Here is a 21,529-nt window from a genome sequence, read left to right on the forward strand (position 1 = left end):
GTTAAGCCACCAATGTGTTATTATTTTACATTCTCTAGATGTACACATGAGACTTGAACAGCATAAGTGCCAAGTTCAAAGAAAGTGGAAAAAGCAAGCTCCCACTGTTAGCCTCAGTCTGAAGGCCAAATTCGCCCCTGACATTGTTTTAATAAACAAATCTAGAAAGCATTTCCAAATTTAGCAAAATTTGCCTTTCATTTTAAAACTTTTGACTTCAGTTACCACCACCGATCTCAAGCTTATCTTTGGTCTCAGAGAGAAGAGCCAGCAACAGAGTGAATCCAAACAAAAGTCTGACATGTGTAGGAGTTAAGTACTGAGTGGTAAACCAAGCCATAAACAAGGCAATGGCTGAGTTGGGAGCAAAATATAGAGCACAGAAAAAGTTAGCTGAGAAGCAAACAGGAGAGTGCAGCATGGGAGCTGTTAAGGTAGTAGAGTCCTTTGACACTAAGAGTTTCCAGGAAATGAAGAGACATTCCAAAGTATGAAACACCATTTGCCATAACAATAATAATACTCTGCACTTCTATAGCACTTTCAATCTGAGGCTCTCAAAGCACTTTACAATCAATGATGAACTAAAAAGAATGGCAAACGAAGGATCAAAATCAGTCTGGTGTGGGGGGACATACGCAACAAATGAAAAAACATAAGGGATACCCATCTTGAAATGTAATCTGCCCTCTCTGATTTGGAGGAAGGATGGAAAGGTTTGAGTGGCAGATGAAGTCAATGAGAAGAAAGTCACAAAAAGAGACAAACTGGAAAGAGACAAAAGGGATCTTCAAGAAAGATAAGGCAATTTGAGAGAATGCAGAGCATAGCAGAGGCTATGAGAACTGAAGAAAGATGGAGGAATGTGGCTTAAATGAAAGCTAAAAGTTGTAAGAAGAAAAGATAATGTACAAAAGAACTGTTTTAACAGTTGTGCCTGCAGTTGGTATTCTGTCCTCAGACTAAGAACCCAGCAGAGATCAGCAGTCCAATCAGTGATCAAGAGGCAAGCCCTAAATGGAAGCCACTAGAAAGAAGAGGAATGTTCTTCTGGGTGGTATCTCTGTTGGAGAAAAGTGGCCCAAGAAAGTGTGCCCAAGAAAGAAAAAACACAATTGTTGCCTCCTAGGGACTAGGACAATAGGTGTCAAAGCCAGGAGTACTGTATCAGACACAGAAGAGATAAGAAGGGAAAAGCGATAGATGGATGGCCTTAGATAAGTTAGAAGTATACCTAATGATAACAAGCTTCAATTTTATAATGAAGATGTGATGACTGAGATCTACAAGGAAGAACAAACAGTGGGCATCAGCAATATGTCCCTGAACAGGAGGAGTGAGACTGAAACATGTCTTGACCTACTAGATGCTTGGGGTAGTGGATGTTAACTGCAGAAGTACACAATGAGCAAAGGAGGGGAATACATTAATTATAATATCCCAGGATTACTATTTAGATAGGAGTTGATAGAAAAACAAAATTTCTGTCCTGTGTAAATTCTGATATTTCAACATTTGTTTTCATCCCAAAGCAGATGAAAACTTGAAATATAAAACATTTTGTGGAATAAAAAGTTATCAAAAATTTTGATCCAGAAATATAAAAAATTTCATTCTGGGATAATGTTAAACTCTGCGTCTGCCTGAGCTGCCATGGTGCCTCACGGTAGTTGTAGTTTCAGACCCCAATGCCCCCATTCTCCCTATGGGCCTAGCTCCCTGGCTAGACTACATCTCCCATGATGCACTGTGGTCTTTTCATGTCCCATGATTAAGGCTGCGTGTCTGCCAAAGAGGTCATGGATACCATGACTTTCCATGACCTCCATGACTTCTGCAGCAGCCACCAGCAGCAGTTTGGGTGTGTGGGAGAGGGCTCAGGGCTAGGGGCAGGGGATTGGGGTGCAGGGCGGCACTCACCTCAGGGTGGAGGGGCTCCCCGGCTCCCACCGGCATGACCCTGCAGCTTCTAGGTGAAGGGGCCAGTCCTGGGCTGCATGCCACTGCATGCTCCCCCCAACACCAGCGGGGGGGTCCCGGGCTGCATGTCACCCACTTCCCCCCCCAGCACCAACAGGGGTCCCAGGCCAGCCTCCCCACCACCCATAGCCCCCTCGCCCAAGTTTTAGTTAGGGGTATATAGTAAAAGTCATGGACAGGTCATGGGCCATGAATTTTTGTTTACTGCCCATGACCTGTCCATGACTTTCACTAAAAATACCTGTGACTAAAACATAGCCTTACCCATGATACACCAATGAAACTCAGCAACAGATTTATTTTCATTGTAACTTAAGACACCTAATTAACATAAGCACTTTTGAAAACGTTACCCTGCACATTGGACCATCTTTCATTGCTCCATATATTAATGCATTTTTACTATTATTTAAAAAATGCTATTACCGCTGTTACCTGCAGCTCCCTTGTTTCCTCCTCAGTGGCTGAAGCGTGATATGAGAGGACCTATGGGATAAGGAATGAAGAAACCTAAGTACAAATAAAAGCATACAATGTAAAAGCAACTGAATCTTTTTTTTTTTAAGAGATAAAGGTTGAAATTATGCCTGCAATGTACTGACTTTAATGAAGCTCTGCATGAGCACAGGAATGCTCATCATAGCGGCTTCTTGATATAGCCAGGCCAAGAAAATCTATAAATGAGCAAAGAGCTCTGATTTAAAACAAAACAAAAAAAACACCAAAACCCCTTCTCTTGGGAAAACTTTCATATCTCCTTTCAAAGACAAATATCTCACAGCACAGCTATAAACTATGGGATGACACTGTTCCCAAAATAAGTCCCTTTCTTTCATGGGTGTATAACTCAGACATGAAAGAAAAATCCGTCCTGGATAAAATTTGGAAGAAGGTGTTTCAGTCCAGGAGAAAATATTTTTGTTTTAAATTAACAAAACAAAACAAAAACAAAAAAACCCCCAACAACCCATATATTATTTTTTATTTGTGAGAATAAAAGAGAGGAGAATGCTACTGTGTTGAGTTCGTTTAAACATATGTGCAACTAAGAGACCAGCTCTGGCTTTTTTTTAAAAAAGACATTTTTTACAGCCTCTACAGAATTTTATTTTTTAAATGATAAACCAGCAGAGTCACTAATATGACCTGTAAATAAACCACCCAATCTTATTTTTAAAAAGCACTGAAATTACTTGACAGTACGGTTATCATGTGCCCCACTTGAAGCGACTAACTACATGTTTAAATGAGAGTTGTAATGTTTCCTTTAAAAGCTATTGGGTACATAATCCACATTTTAGAAATTTTGCAAACACTCTTATTTACATATTGGACAGATCCAAAGTCTACAAAATTTAAGTTTCAGGCTTACAGTTATCTTCCAAGTAATTCAGCATATCATGCTAGAACCTCCTTTAACACCACGGTCATTAAACCTAACAGTAAACAATTCAAAGGCTAGGACCAGATGACATTCATGCTTAATATACTTTGATGGAGTTTCGAGGAAGTTGCAGAAAGCCTACAGTAATCCTGCTGTTATTGTATATGCTGGTTTGTCTAAAGAACTGAGCCAAAATCATCACAGAAAACCTCAAAGAGGACACCCCTAATCCTCCACACCATTTCCTCTTTCTGTGCAATTGGACAAACCAACTGTGTTGATCACTGTAATCAGTGTGCAGCCTGGTGTTTAGGGAAGGCAGACTCACTGGATCCCATGAGTGCAGTTAAAATACAACAACACATAAAATACGATGCATTCAAATATGGAAACAAGCAGCAAATAAGTGTAGCTCCTGTTAATGCAGGGGGCCAAATTCTGCTCACTTTACTCATCTGAGTAGTTTTAGGTTGTGAGTAGGGAAAGCAGAATTTGGACCAAAATTAGATTATATACTGAGCCAAATAAGGATTGCCTAGATTTTGAGCTCACCTCTAATGTCACCATCTGCTTGGCCATGGCTCTCTCCACAACTTCATACATCTGTGTATTCTGGATCCCCAAGCCACAAAAGATGACAAAGGCTTCCAGAAACTGTTCATCATTTCTGTTGAAAGCCTTGATTTTGCCCAAGTTTTCTTCCATCTTATTTACAAGCTGACAAACCCCTACATCAGGTCACAGGAATGAAAAGAAGTAATATAGCAATTGCTAAAATACCACACTTATGTGAAACAAAACAGGACAAGATATTAGCTCTCTGAATTCTTATAGTCTATAAAACAAATAATCAATGTATTTTTAAAACAAATATATACAGGACACAAATCAGAGTGCTATAAAAGGACTTTACTAGATTTGTTTTCATATGCCAAAGAATAAAAACTACACTACTATATGTTGTTCTGTGGATTTACAAGTATTCATTAAGGTCTACAATGCAGATATGTAGCTCTGAATAGCCTGCATTATCTTGCAAAATTCTACAGGGTAGTTTTCTTCTTGACTTATTGTTAAAAGTACTTTAGATTGAAGGACAAATTGTCTTTAGGGATTAAGTCAGAGGCTAATTAGATTTTTGTAACCATGCCAAAAGAACAGTTTTGAATGTCAGGATAGTGGCACATAAAGTTTGCACTTCCTTATTTGAAACAAGACCGGAAAGTTAAAAAAAAAAACTAAACTGAAAATATTTCAAGTTCAGGCTCAAAGTTCAAGTGTGCTTGCTATGATCTACGGCAGTGGTGGGCAAACTGCGACCCGTCAAGGGTAATCTGTTGGTGGGCCGCAAGACAGTGTTTACACTGACCATCCACAGGCACGGCCGCCCGCAGCTCCCAGTGGCCGCAGTTTGCCGTTCCCAGCCAATGAGAGCTACAGGAAGCAATGCGGGCCACAGGGGCGTGGTGGCTGCTACTTCCTGCAGCTCCCATTGGCTGGGAACAACGAACCATGGCCACTGGGAGCTGCGGGCAGCCATGCCTGCAGACAGTCAATATAAACACTGTCTCATGGCCCACCAGCAGATTACCCTGATGAGCTGCGTGCGGCCCATGGGCCGCAGGTTGCCCACCACTGTTCTATGGAGATGTGGTCTCTCCAATAAAGGGCCCGATCAAAGCCCATGTAAGTCACTGGAAAGCCTCCTGTTGACTTCAGTTGGGTTTGGATCAAGCCCTAACTGCAGATGGCTTATTATTAAAAATAAACAGCTATAGATGTTATTACCAAGTTCTACTGACTTTGTTCAGTAATATACACACACAACTTTCTGTGTATACGCCTCTAACATTTTTGACTATGAGGGCAAACACTTGCCTGATCAAATGTAAATAATTATGCCACTGGAAAGTTACAGATGAACAATTAAAAATTATAATGAGTTAGGAAATGCAAAAATTATGATTGAAGATATAGTTTTGTCATATTGCATATTCTGTGCTTTTTATGCCACATTTAACAGTTTAAACAATAATATATTAAACTATATATTTCACCAATAAAATAGGAATACAAAACACTATTTTGGGTGACACCCAACTAACACTGCTATTGGAACTGTAACTTTTGCATTTTCTTGCTTCTGGAATTACACCACTGTAAATGGGAGCAGAATTTGGATCCCTGGCTTTTTGTTTCTTATAATATGCAGTCTTAGGCTCAGAGCCTCAACAATGCCAGAGCTGCTCTCAGCTTCTGAAAAGGGGAGTGGGGGTGGGGTGGGAATTATAATGGAAATGATTTTGCAACTATATCGAGAGCGGGTGTAATCAGCTCCTTTTTAAGGCCTTGTCTACACTACGGAATGTTTACAGAAAATTCCCACCATTGCTAGCAATCTACACTTATGGTCTAAAATTACTCATTTTACATTAAGGAAAAACAAGAAGAAAGATCAAAGTCTTGACGTGTCTTCTCTGTAACAGTCTATAGCAACTCTGAGAACAAAATGATTGCTGCACCTACATATGGAATGAGTTCTTTGAAATGTAAAGGTTCTGTACACGGAACAGTTTCCAATCTACTTATAGCACAGTAACAGTGTCCCTTTTTTGCCAAATTATGCCCTATTATGGGAAATTCTCCCAGACCAGATCCTGCTCTCACAGAGATCGATAGGAATGTTGCAATTGAATTATAAACTTTTTGGGGCAAAATCTGTCTTTTTGTGATGTAGGAGTATGGTGCCTAGCACAGTGATTCACTGATCCCTCATTGGGACCTTTCAGCACTACAGCTATATAGATAATACACAACGACGAATAAGAATTCACTGGGAAATGGATTGGTTTCCCTCTGTGGAAGAGGAACTGATCTATCATTAGACTCTTTTGAGGGTGTGGGACAATCTCATGGATCTCACTTTCGGCTCTCTGTTTAGTGCTGTTTATGACATTATAATGACATTTCCATAGCAACTGTGATGTAATGAATAGGGGATGATGACTTCCAGCAGTGACTAAACCAGAAGATCAGATGAACTCTGAAAAACATAGATTTTGTTTTCATGTAAATGACTCTATTAATAAAAACAGGGGGAGAGAATTACAGTAAATATACTGCATGATATATAAGCCAAAGCACTCTCTAAATAGAATGTTTTTCAAAAGTTTTCCCATGAGGCATCAATGGTTCCATGCACGTCAGAATTAAAGGAGCCCAAATTCTTTTTTGGGGCATACTTATAAAACCACAGAAGGTTTCTATAATGCTCTCAGCACATATTTAAAGGGTATGCAGGCTCAAAAGGAGACCAAACAGAAAGGTTTTCTTTCTTTGTTGCAGATGGAGAAAGCTGCTCTCCCAGAAAAATTTACTGTTCTTATCAGAGACGTTTAGCTTAAAAATAAAAATATACCTACATAATGCAGCCTGCCTGAGATGTTTAATCATGAATTTAAACAGCAAACAACAATAGAAAAACCTGTCTGAGGAGTTAAAAGTCTGTCCTAGAGCAACAAGCAAAGTGAAAAATTCCTACTTGTGCCCAAATCATTTCAATCTTCAACTCAACCTTCTGGGCATCGGTAGAGTATTCAAAACAAGAGATTATCCAGTGCACTACAGTCCCATAAAAGCAGCTTGTATAAAATGTAAATCCTGAGAACTAGACAAGTTAAAGATAATTCCTCTCTGAGGACCTTCTGTTTCCATCAGCTACATGGAGCTGGTGGCTAAGAACAATCTGTCTCCATGAAATGAAGCCCAAAAATACATATGGAGGTAGGAGCGCTGACTATGAAGTATTCTCCCATTTCCCAAATGTAGTAATTGGAAACCCTTCTACAAAACAACACACACTTGGGATTCTGCAGAATTCAATGGTGTGGGTGGTTGAGAAATAGGAAGCTGGATGACAACTGCGTCAGAAACCAATACACGACAGTTTGGTTGATCACAGGATGACTATGAGCCACCAATGTGATATGGCTGTTAAAAAAGCTAATGCGGTCTTGGGATGCATCAGGCAAGGTATTTCCAGTAAAGATAAGGAGGTGTTAGTACCGTTATACAAGGCACTGGTGAGACCTCATCTGGAATATTGTGTGTAGTTCTGGTCTCCCATGTTTAAGAAGGATGAATTCAAACTGGAACAGGTACAGAGAAGGGTTACTAGGATGATCCGAGGAATGGAAAACCTGTCTTATGAAAGGAGATTCAAAGAGCTTGGCTTGTTTAGCCTAACCAAAAGAAGGCTGAGGGGAGATACGATTGCTCTCTATAAATATATCAGAGGGATAAATATCAGGGAGGGAGAGGAATTATTTAAGCTCAGTACCAATGTGGACACAAGAACAAATGGATATAAACTGGACACTAGGAAGTTTAGACTTGAAATTAGACAAAGGTTTCTAACCATTAGAGGAGTGAAGTTCTGGAACATCCTTCCAAGGGGAGTAGTGGGGGCAAAAGACATATCTGGCTTCAAGACTAAGCTTGATAAGTTTATGGAGGTATGATGGGATAGCCTAATTTTGGCAATTAATTGATCTTTGATTATTAGCAGGTAAATATGCCCAATGGTCTGTGATAGGATGTTAGATGGGGTGGGTTCTGAGTTACTACAGAGAATTCTTTCCTGGATGCTGGCTGGTGAGTCTTGCCCACATGCTCAGGGTTTAACTGATTGCCATATTTGGGGTCGGGAAGGAATTTTCCTCCAGGGAAGATTGGCAGAGGCCATGGAAGTTTTTCACCTTTCTCTGCAGTATGGGGCACGGGTCACTTGCTGGAGGATTCTCTGCACCTTGAGGTCTTTAAACCATGATTTGAGGACTTCAGTAACTCAGACATAGGTTAGGGTTTGTTACAGGAGTGGGTGGGTGAGATTCTGTGGCCTGCATTGTGCAGAGGGTCAGACTAGATGATCATAATGGTCCCTTCTGACCTTAAGACTATGAGTCAGAAACTGTCCCCATTATATAGTCTTGGGTAACTTCTTGCTGCTGGAAAAGGCACATATAAATGGTTTCTAACCCTGCAAATCTACAGACCAGGGATAACATTTTAAAAAGCTCCAAAGTGACTTTAGGGTACATTCACACTTCAAGCTGGAGGTGGAATGTCCAGTTGGGGTAGCGTGCATGCACTCACTTTGATCAAATTAGCATGCCAAAAACTGAAGTGTGGCTGTGGTAATGTGGGTGGTGGGACAGGCTAGCTGTCCAGAGCATGTTCCCTATATACTTACTCAGGTGGCTAGCCCATCCTGCTACAGCTAAACTGTTATTTTTAGATCCCTAGTTCAATCAAAGCTAACATATGTATGTTTACCGAAGCTGGAAATTACACCTCCAGCTCAAAGTGCAGATACACTGTATGAACTGAAGTTCCACTTTCAAAAAAGTGACTTGCATATAGGAACTGAAATCCTGTTTGACAGTCAACAGGCCTTAAGGTCCTAGATACCTCTTTTAGTCTCTTTTGAAATGGGACTTAGATGCTTTCGAAAATGTTACCCTATAGGACCAATAACAGCATTGCCACTGTGCTGTCACAGAAGCAACAGAATCCTAGAAAGAGTAAGTAGGGGCAGACACTGTGGGTCAGTGCTCTAAGAGCTGTATAAGTAATATGCAGGATACAGGGAAAAAACTATGAGAACATGAGCTGCCCTTGTTAATCTTAGGGTAAAAACTCATCAGGGAAATGAGAAAGTGGCAGGAGATAAATGATCATGTTTTAAATATTTTCATTTTAACTCCCAAATCAACTTTTCCTGGTGCTTGCTTCTTTACTAACACAAAGAAACATTCTGACCACCATCATGAAATGCAACAAAAATTATAAATAAAACCCTGCTTATTTTTGTTCCTATTTCAGTTTTTTTTAACAAAAACTAACTGCTCACTTGAAGAATGGGTGGTTGACCTATAGCAATAATAGAGATGCTTACACTAAATGGGAGAAACATCAGAAAGTGAGACAAAATCTGGAGCTATGTGGATCCCATGAAAGGATTATACAATTGTACTCACCAAGCAAAACACAGTACCAACCATCTCACCTTATGATTGAAACCACTGATTTCTTAAAGAAATATCTCATAACTGCATGAAATATAAAACCTGTTGTAACTTTACACAAGACCATACATTTATTATATTCACCCACTTGCAGACATTTTTCTGTTCTTTGGGGCTGATTCACCGCTTACTTACAGTATATTACATCAGTAAGTGAAATCCAGTGATTTCAGTGGAGTTACTCTAGATTTACACAAGTGTAATGGGGAATAGAAGTAGATTTTCTCTTTACAGCTTTGTTCAAACAACAAACAAGATCTTGTAATAAGACATGTTACAGACTATAGTAAAAGATTACATCAACATTAAATGAAAACCGCGACAAAGTGTCATTTATTACCTTGGGCCTGTTCCACTAGCTAAAGGATATAGATGCTGAATTATTCTGCATAATAATTACTCTGAATAATTCATACAAGTAACATCTAGCTGCTTGGCCGGATTGTCATGAAGTTGTACTGAGTGTGAAGAGTGACTTTTGGCACTACCTAGTCACTGGATCATTCATTAGATGCACTTTCTACCTTTCTAGCTTTTCCTCCTTTGATTCACTTTTCTTTTTAGAGAATTTTCACACTGTAAACATATTTAAAGGCCTATGGTATGGAGACTTTAATGACTAAGAATACCTAGGGTGAGCTCCTCACCCAGACTCTGAGCCCTGTACTCTGGCTAAAAGGTCTGGAGTGATGTAAAGGGACTTCAAACACCCAGATCTGGCATGAGGAGGATTCTCCTGATGCAGGAACTGAGGAAAACCGCTCTCAGAGAACTCCCTTGTAAGCCTGGTAGTAGAGAGTGTGATGGGGGTGGGGCTGGAGACAGGAGGGACACATCAGGGGCAGGGCCACCACATGTAGGGCTTCAGTCCATAGGGAGGCTGTCATAACTTATATAGACCTCCAAGGCAGTCTACATTATATCAAGACCCACATTGTGGCTTAAAACCACCATAGCTTCCCACATCCCTTGGGCTGCAAGTTTGGTGCTGCCCCTCTCAGAGGTGCCATCTAGAATCCCATCCATTATTTTCCCATAATCGTGTATGCTGTATGCAAAAATCTATACGAAGCCTTCCAAGTTACCTAAATCCCAATATGCACTGCCAGCTGTATTTTAACAGGTATGTTAGTTGAGATGAACCCCAGGCTACCCAGTAGAGTCCACCTTGACCTGTTACAATAAATCTTTCTATCTCCACATTGAAGTTTTAAAATGTTAGTTGTTTTAAAAATACATCTTTACTCCCAATCTAGACTAGCGTTATGTGAAATGCCTATGGAGGAGATCCTGAGGCCCTTCCTTAGGTTTGGCTGAGCTTTTACCCAAGTGAATTCCAATCAATCAGTCCAAACTCCCATTGAGGACAATGAGCATTCTTCTGTGTAAGGACTTAGAAGAAATTCATGTTTGACCCTTAGGGTTTCACTCTTGTGGTTGAGCTCTGCTTCCTGCTCTGGGTGTGGGGGCTTCCTCAGAACCATTTCCAGATCTGTAATCAGGCCAGTCTGTCATACCCCTGATGAGTGTTAGAGCAGCTCCAACTTGCACCACTGATGCTGGATGCTTAATGGGTGCAGCTCCACCTTCTCCCCAAAATGCCCCCAGGCCAGAAGCGTTGTTGTTAAGTGTGCTAGTGTTGAAATCTTCACCTGTCATCTCCTGGGTATTCCCCTCCAACAAGGGGATTTTCAGCTGACCAGTTGTGATCAGTTCTGGCCTCTTTACACCAGCTGAGTGGCACAAATGAGTTGGATGGTTAGAGAGTACATCCCATAGATTGTCCTTCCTGTTCCTCAATACAATATTGATTAGACTGGAATTTTAACACAATTTGTCACATTAATGGAGCATGTCTAAATGTTAAATAGTAACTATCAACATGAAATCTAAATAAAATATAAAAGAAAAGTAGTTTCAGGTGCTTCTTCTTCCCCTTAGTCTATATGCCAGGTGTCTCAGGCTTTTATATTTTCTTATTTTTTAAAGAAAAGCTTTTCTCTTACCTACTGCCATGCAAAAGACCCATAAAAAGAACAAGGAACTCTGACTGTCTACAGGGGATACCATGGAAATAATTAGCAACAGAGCACTGTCAGGCGCACAAAGGAGATAAATAGAAAAAGTAGAAAAAAATAATTGAGGTGTTATTGGTATTTTTTCACCTATAGTAGGTAAAAAAATGACAGACAGGAGTATGATGGTGCCCTGAATTAAAAGCATGATGACTATTTCATTGTGCTTAAGGATTTTCTCTTGTGATTTTAGATTTCATGTTGCTGAGATTTTACTCTGGAGTACAGAAATACTTCTGTATAGCAATTATACACAAGTATCCAAAAAAATCCTACATAGTTACATACCAGCAGTATAATATCAATACATTTTATCTCACATAAAGACAACAGTTAGATGTATGTTATGATATTTTGTTTAATGACTGGGCATGCAGTGTGCAAGTAGAAATGTAAACAAATCAAAATGGTAATACCTATCACTTTATTCTTCTTCCCATTTTTTATTGGTGTACAAAGCAAACTTTTTATGTGCTGGTTTAGATTTTCTGCATTTTCATTCTGTTAAGCAAATAAAGAATATAGTTAAAAACTTACAGAGAGATCTATTCACGAGCCCTGATTGGCAGGCCATGCAAGGAAGGCAGATTATAAAACTGTAATTCTTAGACTATAAATTCTTTGGGGGCAGGGACCATGTCTTCATATGTGTTTGTGCAGCATCTAGCATAATGGGGACTAGGGAATAATAAATAAATAAATAGAGTAATAACAAAGTTTCAAGATGAATTTACAGTCTTTTGGGTCTACTTTTTCATTTTATGATAGTTCCTTTCATTAGAATGAAAATGACTCTACTGTACACTTGGGACAGATTTTTCAATTTAGGGTAGCTGGGGAGAAATTAGTGGGGCTCTAAGATTCCTTCTCCACTTCCCCAGTTGTGAGGATTCTTAAGTAATGAAAGAAAATGGACCTAATTCTGCTCTGTTACACCTAGTACAAGAACAAAGCATGGCCCAATGTCTGATTCCATATAAGGGAAGGAAAAAATATTAGCATGCTAATATTTCAGCTCTGAACTTTCTTCGATTCTTGGCTGCCTCAGTTAGTTTCTCTTTAGCCTTACAGGCATGATCATTGCACAAATAAAGGGACATTTTGCCTACAGTGTAGGAGAGCATATGCTATTCTTTGTAGAAAACTTTCAAAGGGATGATGTAATGTGTAATGCTTTATATGACTCTAGGCATTTCTTTGCAATTAAGAGCTTGGATACCTGTGAAATTAACTGGAAATAAGCAGGAACACCAGCCCCCGAAGCCAGCCAGCTCTTCACAGACCACAGTTTGGAACACAGTGACCTATAGTGTGTTGCTCTTGTCTACAATGTTTTAATTTATGGTGGTAACAACTATTGTCTCAACTCTCCTCTCAGGGGCACAGACACATATCTTCAAAGATCTGCTGCTGCACTTTATACACTTGCTCAATAGTCTAGTTACACAGGTATGAGGATGTCTGTCTGAATACTCAAGGGTAAGCTTAATCATTATAAATGCAACAATTTGCAACAGGTGCAGGGTGCTGATGAGAAATGAGCTGATAACGCTTTGGGGGTTATCGAGAGTCCTAAAGCCCAAACTGGGATGGAAAGAAAAGAAACTGGCAGGGAGTCTTGATTTCATGATTCGTCTCTCATCCCAATACACCAATTCTCCTTCTTTGAACATCAGCAATCAACCAAAGATTTGCTTGCTTTCCTCAAAATGACAAATAGACATCTGTTATTTTCTATGCCAGTGTGGACTGGAGTGCGACCTTGCATGCTGCCCTTCTAAGGTGTGTTAGCCGTGCACAAGGTTTCTACTTGGTTAGCTGACAAGTTTTTCCATTAACTTGAGTCAGTGGTGAACATTATCCTATCCACTCCATGGAGATCTCTGTTTTCTACTCTTATTCTTCCCTTTTCATGCATGTCCTTCCCTTCTGTCCATTGTCACTCCATTTTTCCTTCCCCCTTTCTCCTCTTTTGTCGCTCCCTGATATTTCCTTCTGTTCTTGCCACTCTTCTGTTTCCTCTTCTCCTGTCTCTTCCATTGATTTCCCTATTGTTTAATGTTTAAACCATTAACCTTTTCTCCAAGCTGCAACCATTATTTGTCCCAAATGTTCCTTCCCTTCTAACTCTCTAGCAACTGCAGCTGAAAGACACTGAAGGATGACTTTCATGAAAGCTAGTTAAGTGCTTGGAGGAGGAGGGGAAACAATGGCCCCAAGGTAATGTTCATATGTGGCCTAATCCAAAGCCCATGGAGTCTCTCCGTTGACTTGAGTGGACTTTGGAGCACCCCACAATGCACCCTGCTTACAGAAAATAGACAATTGTTTGGAGAGATGGAGGGAGGGAGAATAGATATGAAAGGAGTATAAGGTGTGGACTCAGTGTCATTGTGCTGAAGAAACAGATTATCCAGAATTCCTCTCCAGTAGTACAATTGTTTCCTCTTTACCCATGTATGCACACGTATCTAGAAGTAAATGCATGTCAACATTTTTCTTAGGCATAATAAATCATTTAGAGCCCAGGGAACAATGCATTTCTGCATAAACACAAAATTCAAATTCTGCTGCCAAATCAAAGGGCTTGTCCTAAACAAACACCTGTTTGAAATTGGTCCCCAAATGTTTCTTTTATGTATTTTAAATTTTCTGCCAAAGTCACCTATTTTGTCTATCTAATCTAGGACATCCATTTTGTCCCCCCACCCCCTCCGGTGAGACATTAAATGGGGCTAGTCGTGGGCTCTACTCTGCAAAGCGCACAGCACTTAGCTCCCAGTGTGCACAGCTGAAAGTGGAAGCACGGCATAGCTCTCCACAGCCCCTATTATCCAGTTACTGGAACAATCTTGTTGGCTATTGTACCTTCTGCCCTGCCTGCTGCTTGACCCCAGAAGGGAGAGAGTATAGTGGAAGCCCATCTGCTGACAAGAATACACTCCCTCCCCCTTCCCACTCTCTCCCTCATCCACTGTCTAAGAGGCTTCCAACAAATTTATTAGGTTATAGTAAACCAACCTGCTTTTGCAAAAGTGTAACAAGGCGGCCAGGTGGCTTTCCAGGCACTGTTCTGGGAGTAAGAGGCACAGGTTTGCTTTTTGCTGACAGGGACGCCAGGGCACTAGAGCTGTTGCTTGGGCTTTCCACTACACTGGTCTGTTACCAATTGTCCCTTCCTTCCTAAACCTCCAGCTTCTATCCAAGTGGTCTCTGGGACACCCTGCCACAAGCTGGCTCTTCCTGATGCTGCTCTGCGGACTGGGAAGCATGAGGTGTTGAAGAGAAGTGCAGTTGTGCCTTCCTCAGATCAGCAAACTATTCACATCTGTATCATGGCTAACCTCTCCGAGACCAAAAGTGGGAGAAAGAACTTCTGAGTCTACTCCCAAATCTTACAGCAAACTGTGGTGACCAATCCTCAGGATTGATGTGGAAAGCCTCCATCCTGTCTTCATTAAAACCTCCCTTAAAACATACTTCTTTCTCTTGGCCTAGGAACATGTATTCTCTAGTAAATAAGTATAATTAGATTTATTTTTATACTGATTTTCTTTGTGATTAATCCATCTTCTAGCTATCCTGCCCCACTGTGTATCAGAATTGTATTGTCTGTAAACTCCTTGGGTCAGGGACTGTGTATCTTCCTCGAAGTTTAAACAGTTCTGAGCATCGGCAGTCAGTAAATACAGCAATGATAGTAGTAATAAGGGTAGAACACACAAGACTAGGTCATATATGAAAGGTAAACAAAAAATCATCTGTGTCTTTTATTACTGGATTCCAAACCCAATTTCACTTTACTTACTGTCCATGGAAATCTTCTGTCTTTGCAGACATCTGGTATATTAAGAGGCTCCATGGTATTCTTGACATACTGAGCATACATATAATTTATTTTGTTTGCATCATAGTCCCTGATGGAACAGCAAGGACAGACAGATATTATTCATGGTGTTCTTTCTATGACACTGGCACATGCAATAATTCTAAGCAAATGTAAAGTATATCAACATGTGTAAATCAAAGGGAAAGGTGTGATCAATTCCCTAGCACAGATCCACCATCATCTCCAACCCAACACACAATAGTAGGCTGTGCTACAGTTAGATGACTCAGACAGTCCAATTTTGCATATCCACGTCTCATTTAAATTAAACTAACAGATATGATAATGTCCAGCCATTCCATACTGTGCACATCACTAAGGTTACAAAAGACCAAACAATTAACAATATTCTGAGAGTAACATTATAAGCCTTATCTCTGATGCACGTGTTTATTTTGTTTAATCGATTACAAATGAAACACGGGAGATGTGTGGGTGTATTTAGCGCTCCATGCACGCAAGTGACTTCTATTAAAATCCATACAAGTTCTCTCTACATATTTGTGGTTCTGCTAAGGACTTGTCTACATGAAAAAGCTGCACAAGTATAACTCAAGTTTAAAAATCAACTGTTTTAGTGCAAACCGCTCTGCTGACATTTTGGTTTAAGTTTGGCTTATTTCAGTTTAGTTTAAACTTGTCCCTAACTGATTTAAGCTCAGCTGAAATAAGCCTGATTTCAATTGAAATATAAGCATCCACACAGGGATTTGCACCAATTTAACTAAATTGGTTTAAAAACTTATTTAAGATAAACCAGTGCAACTTTCTGATGTAGTTAAGCTGTAAAATTTAGTTATGTCTTGTGTAAGCATTCAGAGGAAATTATACTCTTTAAATGTTAGGATAGTTAGAGATGTATTAAAAATACTAAACTTAGGAAATAAATCAATGTAGTCTACAAGAATGAAGGATAAAAAATGAATGACAGATGAATATATGCAATGTAGTTGTAGCCATGTCAGTCCCAAGATATTAGAGGGTGATGTTGGTCCAATAAAAGATGTTACCTCAACCAGCTGAATGTGTGTTCACATTTGAAATCTGACACATTAGAAAATCAATAATAGATGAAATTCACATATTTTTCAACTGAGAACAGATGGCAACATTTATGAATTTTCTGCTTTTAAGTTCATGTAAAATGCGCTCTTGAATGAATGAACAATTAATTGCATGGGGATTGCGTTATTGACACAGAACATCTGTTTCCCCCAAATCAGGGCCTAAAATAACTTTACAAAATCAATCATCTCTTTTCTAATTGCTTAGTGCTTATGTATTTAATTAAGGCACTTTGATTCTTGTCCTAGCCCTTCCCCACCCATGCTGGGAGAGCGCCCATTTCCTATAGATATACCTGTTCCCATCAGCGTCTGCATTTTCTCTTTGACTTGTGAGTAGGAGTCTATTATTTTTCATATGTAAATGCACATGTCCAAAGAATCCATGCACAACACTGGAGACAGGAAAGCATTCTTTTCTATGTAATAAATTCTGTTATTTAGAGACAAACCCTGCACTTCTGAAGACTGGCCTGATTTTGGGCACGACTCAGCACACAGATTATGTGATGAGTATCAGAGAGTATCTTGTATAATAATTTATTCTACCTAATGCCTTTTATGTCCCCTGAAACTGTGACCTTAGAGCATCAGCCTTCAATGGGCTGGATGGATCACAAGGCAGCCCACCATAAAAGGCGGCATATAGCTGTGCTGCCCCAAGAATATTTCAGGGAAGGAATTATGACTCAGAGGACCAAAATTCCCTCCCTGCTTCCCTTGCCTGTGAGAAGACTTCACTGCTGGCCTCTACAAGCAATAAACTACTCGCAGAAGCATGCACCAGCAAGCAGGAGGGAAGTATGAATGGAAGGAGACAAGGCCTGCCCATTTGCCATCCACCTGCTCTAGAGGAGGGAGTAAGCAAGCATTCCCCCTTCACTCTCTTGTGCTGGCATGTAAGTCCAAGTCCCAAAATAGACCAAAACCTTTTGCCACTTTGAGCCAGAATCTTTGAGCTGAATTTTCAAATATATGTGCGAAAATTGCATATGTGAAACAGTCAACAGCAAAAAGAGGTCAGTCGAGCACACAATGCTCAAACTGGATGCTGTACATTGCATATCCAATAGTGTGCCCTGTGTACAACTTAATCTCACGGTTTTGAAAAGTCAGCCCTCAGTGCTACATGAAATAATATTTTGGTAATAAATAGAAAAAGTTGGAGAATGGATGATAGTCCAGCATTTTACGTACAGATTCTTTGACTGAGGTTAAATTCGGAATCTATTTCATGTGGGCACATTAATCCAGTTATTGCCTCTGTCTTTTCTTTTTACCCAAATTGAATAATTAAGTGAATGGTGTCCTGAGTTATTGCAAAAGGGGCTTGGAAGTCAGGATGCTGGATTCTAGTCCTGATTCTGCCAATCACCACCCTGTGCCTCAGTTTCCCTACCTATAAAATAGGAACAACACCCACCTTTGTAAAGTATTTTGAGATCCTGGATTAAAAGTACAGCACCAATTAAATACAGACGGCTTATACAATGATTATTGCCTGCTCTACAACTGAGCAGAGCTGTTCACACTTCTCATGAATGGTTCTCACAGGTAAATTCTAGACTAGAGGTTTGTGCCTACCTGAGCTGTTTTTTGTACATCTGCACAGACCTACAGGATAGTCTTTAGGTACAGCTATTCATAGGCTGCAAGCTCTTTCTTAGGCTGTGACCCTACAAAGATGTAAGTATGTATATAACTTTAGGCATGAGTAGTCCCTAACTGATTTCAAGGGACTATTCATATACCTACAGTTACACACACACACACACACACACACTTAAATCTTTGCAAGATCAGGGCCATATTTATAAGCTTGTTGTGGCAAGGATCATGTTATCTTGTGTATTTGTACAGTGCCTCGCACAGGGGCGGGCAAACTTTTTGGCCTGAGGGCCGCATCAGGTTTCATAAATTGTATGGTGGGCCGGTTAGGGGAGGGGGTAGTGGCCCGGCCCCCACCTCCTATCTGCGCCCCCCCCCCCAGGGACTCCTGTTCCTTCCAAACCCCCCTGTTCCCTGATAGCCCCTCTGGGCCCCCTGTCCCCTGACCTCCCTCAGACCCCCACCGCCCCATCCAACCCCTCCTCTCATTCCTGATGGCCCTCCCAGGACCCCTGCCCCATCCAACCACCCCTTCTCCCTGTCCCTGACTGCCCCCAGAACCTCTGCCCCTGACTGCCCCCTGCTGCCCCATCCAACCCACCTCCTTCCTGACTGCCCCCCCCCGGCACCCCTGCCCCCATTCAATCCCCTGTTCCACCTCCAATCACCCCCGATCCCTATCCACACCCCCGACCCTGACCACCACTCCCAAACTTCCCTGCCCTCTATCCAACCATCCCTCCCACCCCCGCTCCCTGGCCCCTTACCGCGCTGCCTGGAGCACTGATGGCTGGCAGCAGTACAGCCGTGCCGCCCGGCTGGAGCCGGGCCACACCGTCACCACTGCCACCGTGCAGCACAGAGACTGGATCAGGCTGGGCTCTGCAGCGGCGCTGCCCCAGGAGCTCGCAGCCCCGCTGCCCAGACTAGCATTGCGCCGGTGGTGGAGCGAGTGAGCTGAGGCTGGGGGGGAGGGGTGGGGCCGGGGGCGAGCCTCCCGGGCCAGGAGCTTGGAGGCTGGGCAGGACGGTCCCGCGGGCCGGATGTGGCTGTCGTTTGCCTACCTCTGGCCTAGCACCTCCATATCTTTTGGCCCAGAACAATCCCAAACCAAGATCTATTGACACAGTGCAGCCAAGAGGATCTGAGCACCATCATTGCCAGGAGGCATTGGAGATGGATTGGTCATGTGCTTCGGATGGAAACTGATTCCATCACCAGAGTAGCAATAAGATGGACACCTCAAGGCAAGTGAAAACAAGGCCGCCCAAAAACAACATGGCGAAGAGTTGTGGAAGCTGAGCTGAAAAACCTGGGGCACAGCTGGGGAACCACTGAAAGACTTGCCAGAAATAGACAGGAAAGGAGGAGCTTCGTCACTGTCCTAAATGCCGGAGGCGTAATAGGAACATGATGATGATGATGATAGCACAGTGGGGGTGTAATCTTGATTGAGGTCGCTGGGTACTATTGCAATTTTTTAAAATAAATAATAATAATAATAATAATAAAATAATAGAGGGGTAGCCGTGTTAGTCTGGATCTGTTTGACTCTTTGCCGCCTTTTAATAAAATAATAGTAATAATAATACATGTTCAGCCAGTAGGTGTCGCTGTTGTACAAAGCCATATAATCAGAATTTAAGGCCTAACCAGAACTCCTAGGATACTAAATTATTAAGAACTCACAAAAACTATGCAGTGGAATGAAACTGATTTAATATTGGACTCCCCCCATCCCCAATACTGAAAGTCTATATGAAAATATTTTGTTTACATGACGTTCTAACTTCATTTTCTAGATTATTTTCAGCACTTAAAACCACACCCAAAAATCTTAGGTTTTTCCTAAGTTCCGATACCTGCCCTGCTTGAAATGTAAGCTAGCAAGGCATTCCACTAAGTGGCAGGGTGGAAATATTTCTGTTAAGGCTCTATAACTGGAGAATGACATTGTATGCAGGCAGGTTAGGACAGTAGCCAATGGTCCGGTGTACTCTGGCTCACATACTGCTGCTTATTACCAATGATCCTTCTGCTGGTCTCTGCAGAGCAGGACAAGACAAGTAAAGGGTGGCATGGAAGAGCCCTGTATACTCCTCTCAGTTCACATCCCTTCTAAATCAACAGAAAAAGGCTGCATTAATGTGCCATACTTCCCATTCTGTGCTTAGAGCCATGTTCAGGGGGCTATGGGAGCCATACTCCAGGGGCCATTGAAAGTTGGTTGTGCTGGGTGGTGTAATTTTCTGTATTGCTTTAATTTCTCGTTCTTTGGAAGAAAATGCTTGTGATGTTAAAACTGTTATCAAAATCTAAAACAATTATATTTAAAATGAACGTGAACAGGCTTTTGGGGAGACAGTTAATAGCACAGTGTAGGAAAAAGGTTTAGAGCACACATTGTCCATTGGTCTTTAACACTGAAAACACTGCATGAAATTAAGAAAATTAAACAAAGCTGCCCTTAGACACAACTGTGTGACCAACTCTGCTGATACCAATGGGAACAGTGCATGCATATCTCAGGGTAAAAGCCTACAGTAGATAATAATGCACTGTCTAATTCTGTTTACTGAAGTTATTTGTCATGAAAAGTTATTAAAAGCAAAGTCTCTTCAGTCATTTCCATTTGCCTGTAATGAATAGAAATACAGATCAAGTTGTTTTACCTCTTCAGGACATCAGCTGAATCGTCTAATTCCTCAAACTCCATGTGAAACACACTAGAAAATGAATCCTACAAATACAAAAAGGATTCTTATTGGATGGAAACTAGTAATATTCATAATCCTGATTAACAGTAACAATAGTAATAAGGAGAAAGTCAGCTGCAATTATTTATACTGAGTCTGCCTTAAGGGGGAAAGAGAGAAATCCTTGTATTTTACACTCCCTCCCCCCTGCCTGCCCCATGAACAGGGAAATTTAACCTCCCTGTGTCACTGAAAACCCTTGCATCTCCAGGGAACATTCACCCTCAGTGAGGGCAGGCATGTTTACAAATTGCTAACAGTTAGCTCCAGAGCTAAGAGTCTATTTTAACATTTACCCAATTCCAGACTAAGAGTGTATTTGTGATCCACCTCAGTCATGTCACTTTGCTTGGATGTAGAGAGTCGCAGGAGCAACAATACATTGTAATAATAAATGTATTGCTAGATCTCCTTATGGCTTCTTATCACTGTAGTATCTGAGCATTTTGCAAACACCAATGAATTTATTCTCACATATCCCTGTGAGGCAGGGAATTATCATTATCCCCATTGTATAGATGAGAAATTGAGGCAGAGAGAGGAACCGGGCCAGACCCCTGGGTTTTGGCTAAATTGCACAGAGCATAAATGAGAGAGAGAGAGAGAGAGAGTGTGTGTGTGTGCATATGCAAATGGGAGCATAAGTGACATAAATCTCTCTTTTGCATTCCTGTGATGCTAGTACTG

At 41.1% G+C, this 21,529-nt stretch overlaps 1 protein-coding gene and 1 long non-coding RNA gene across 9 annotated transcripts in view; one reads left to right on the forward strand and one right to left on the reverse strand.

The window, feature by feature from the left end:
* Nucleotides 1–21,529, forward strand: part of LOC123370970 — a 114,779-nt gene that overhangs the window by 66,336 nt on the left and 26,914 nt on the right. The gene's annotated exons all lie outside the window — the stretch shown is intronic.
* Nucleotides 1–21,529, reverse strand: part of PDE5A (phosphodiesterase 5A) — a 93,503-nt gene that overhangs the window by 34,052 nt on the left and 37,922 nt on the right. For 6 of the 7 annotated variants that reach the window (XM_045017952.1, XM_045017954.1, XM_045017958.1 and 3 more), the window contains exons 7-11: nucleotides 20,759–20,826; nucleotides 15,334–15,442; nucleotides 11,942–12,026; nucleotides 3,917–4,092; nucleotides 2,407–2,466 (exon numbers count right to left, since the gene is read on the reverse strand). In XM_045017952.1, the coding sequence (XP_044873887.1) occupies nucleotides 2,407–2,466; nucleotides 3,917–4,092; nucleotides 11,942–12,026; nucleotides 15,334–15,442; nucleotides 20,759–20,826 (498 nt within the window). The remainder of the gene's footprint in view (nucleotides 1–2,406; nucleotides 2,467–3,916; nucleotides 4,093–11,941; nucleotides 12,027–15,333; nucleotides 15,443–20,758; nucleotides 20,827–21,529) is intronic. The other variant, XM_045017953.1, reaches the window with a different exon arrangement.

This window comes from Mauremys mutica, chromosome 5, assembly GCF_020497125.1.
Source record: "Mauremys mutica isolate MM-2020 ecotype Southern chromosome 5, ASM2049712v1, whole genome shotgun sequence".
In the NCBI taxonomy this organism is placed as follows: Eukaryota; Metazoa; Chordata; order Testudines; family Geoemydidae; genus Mauremys; species Mauremys mutica.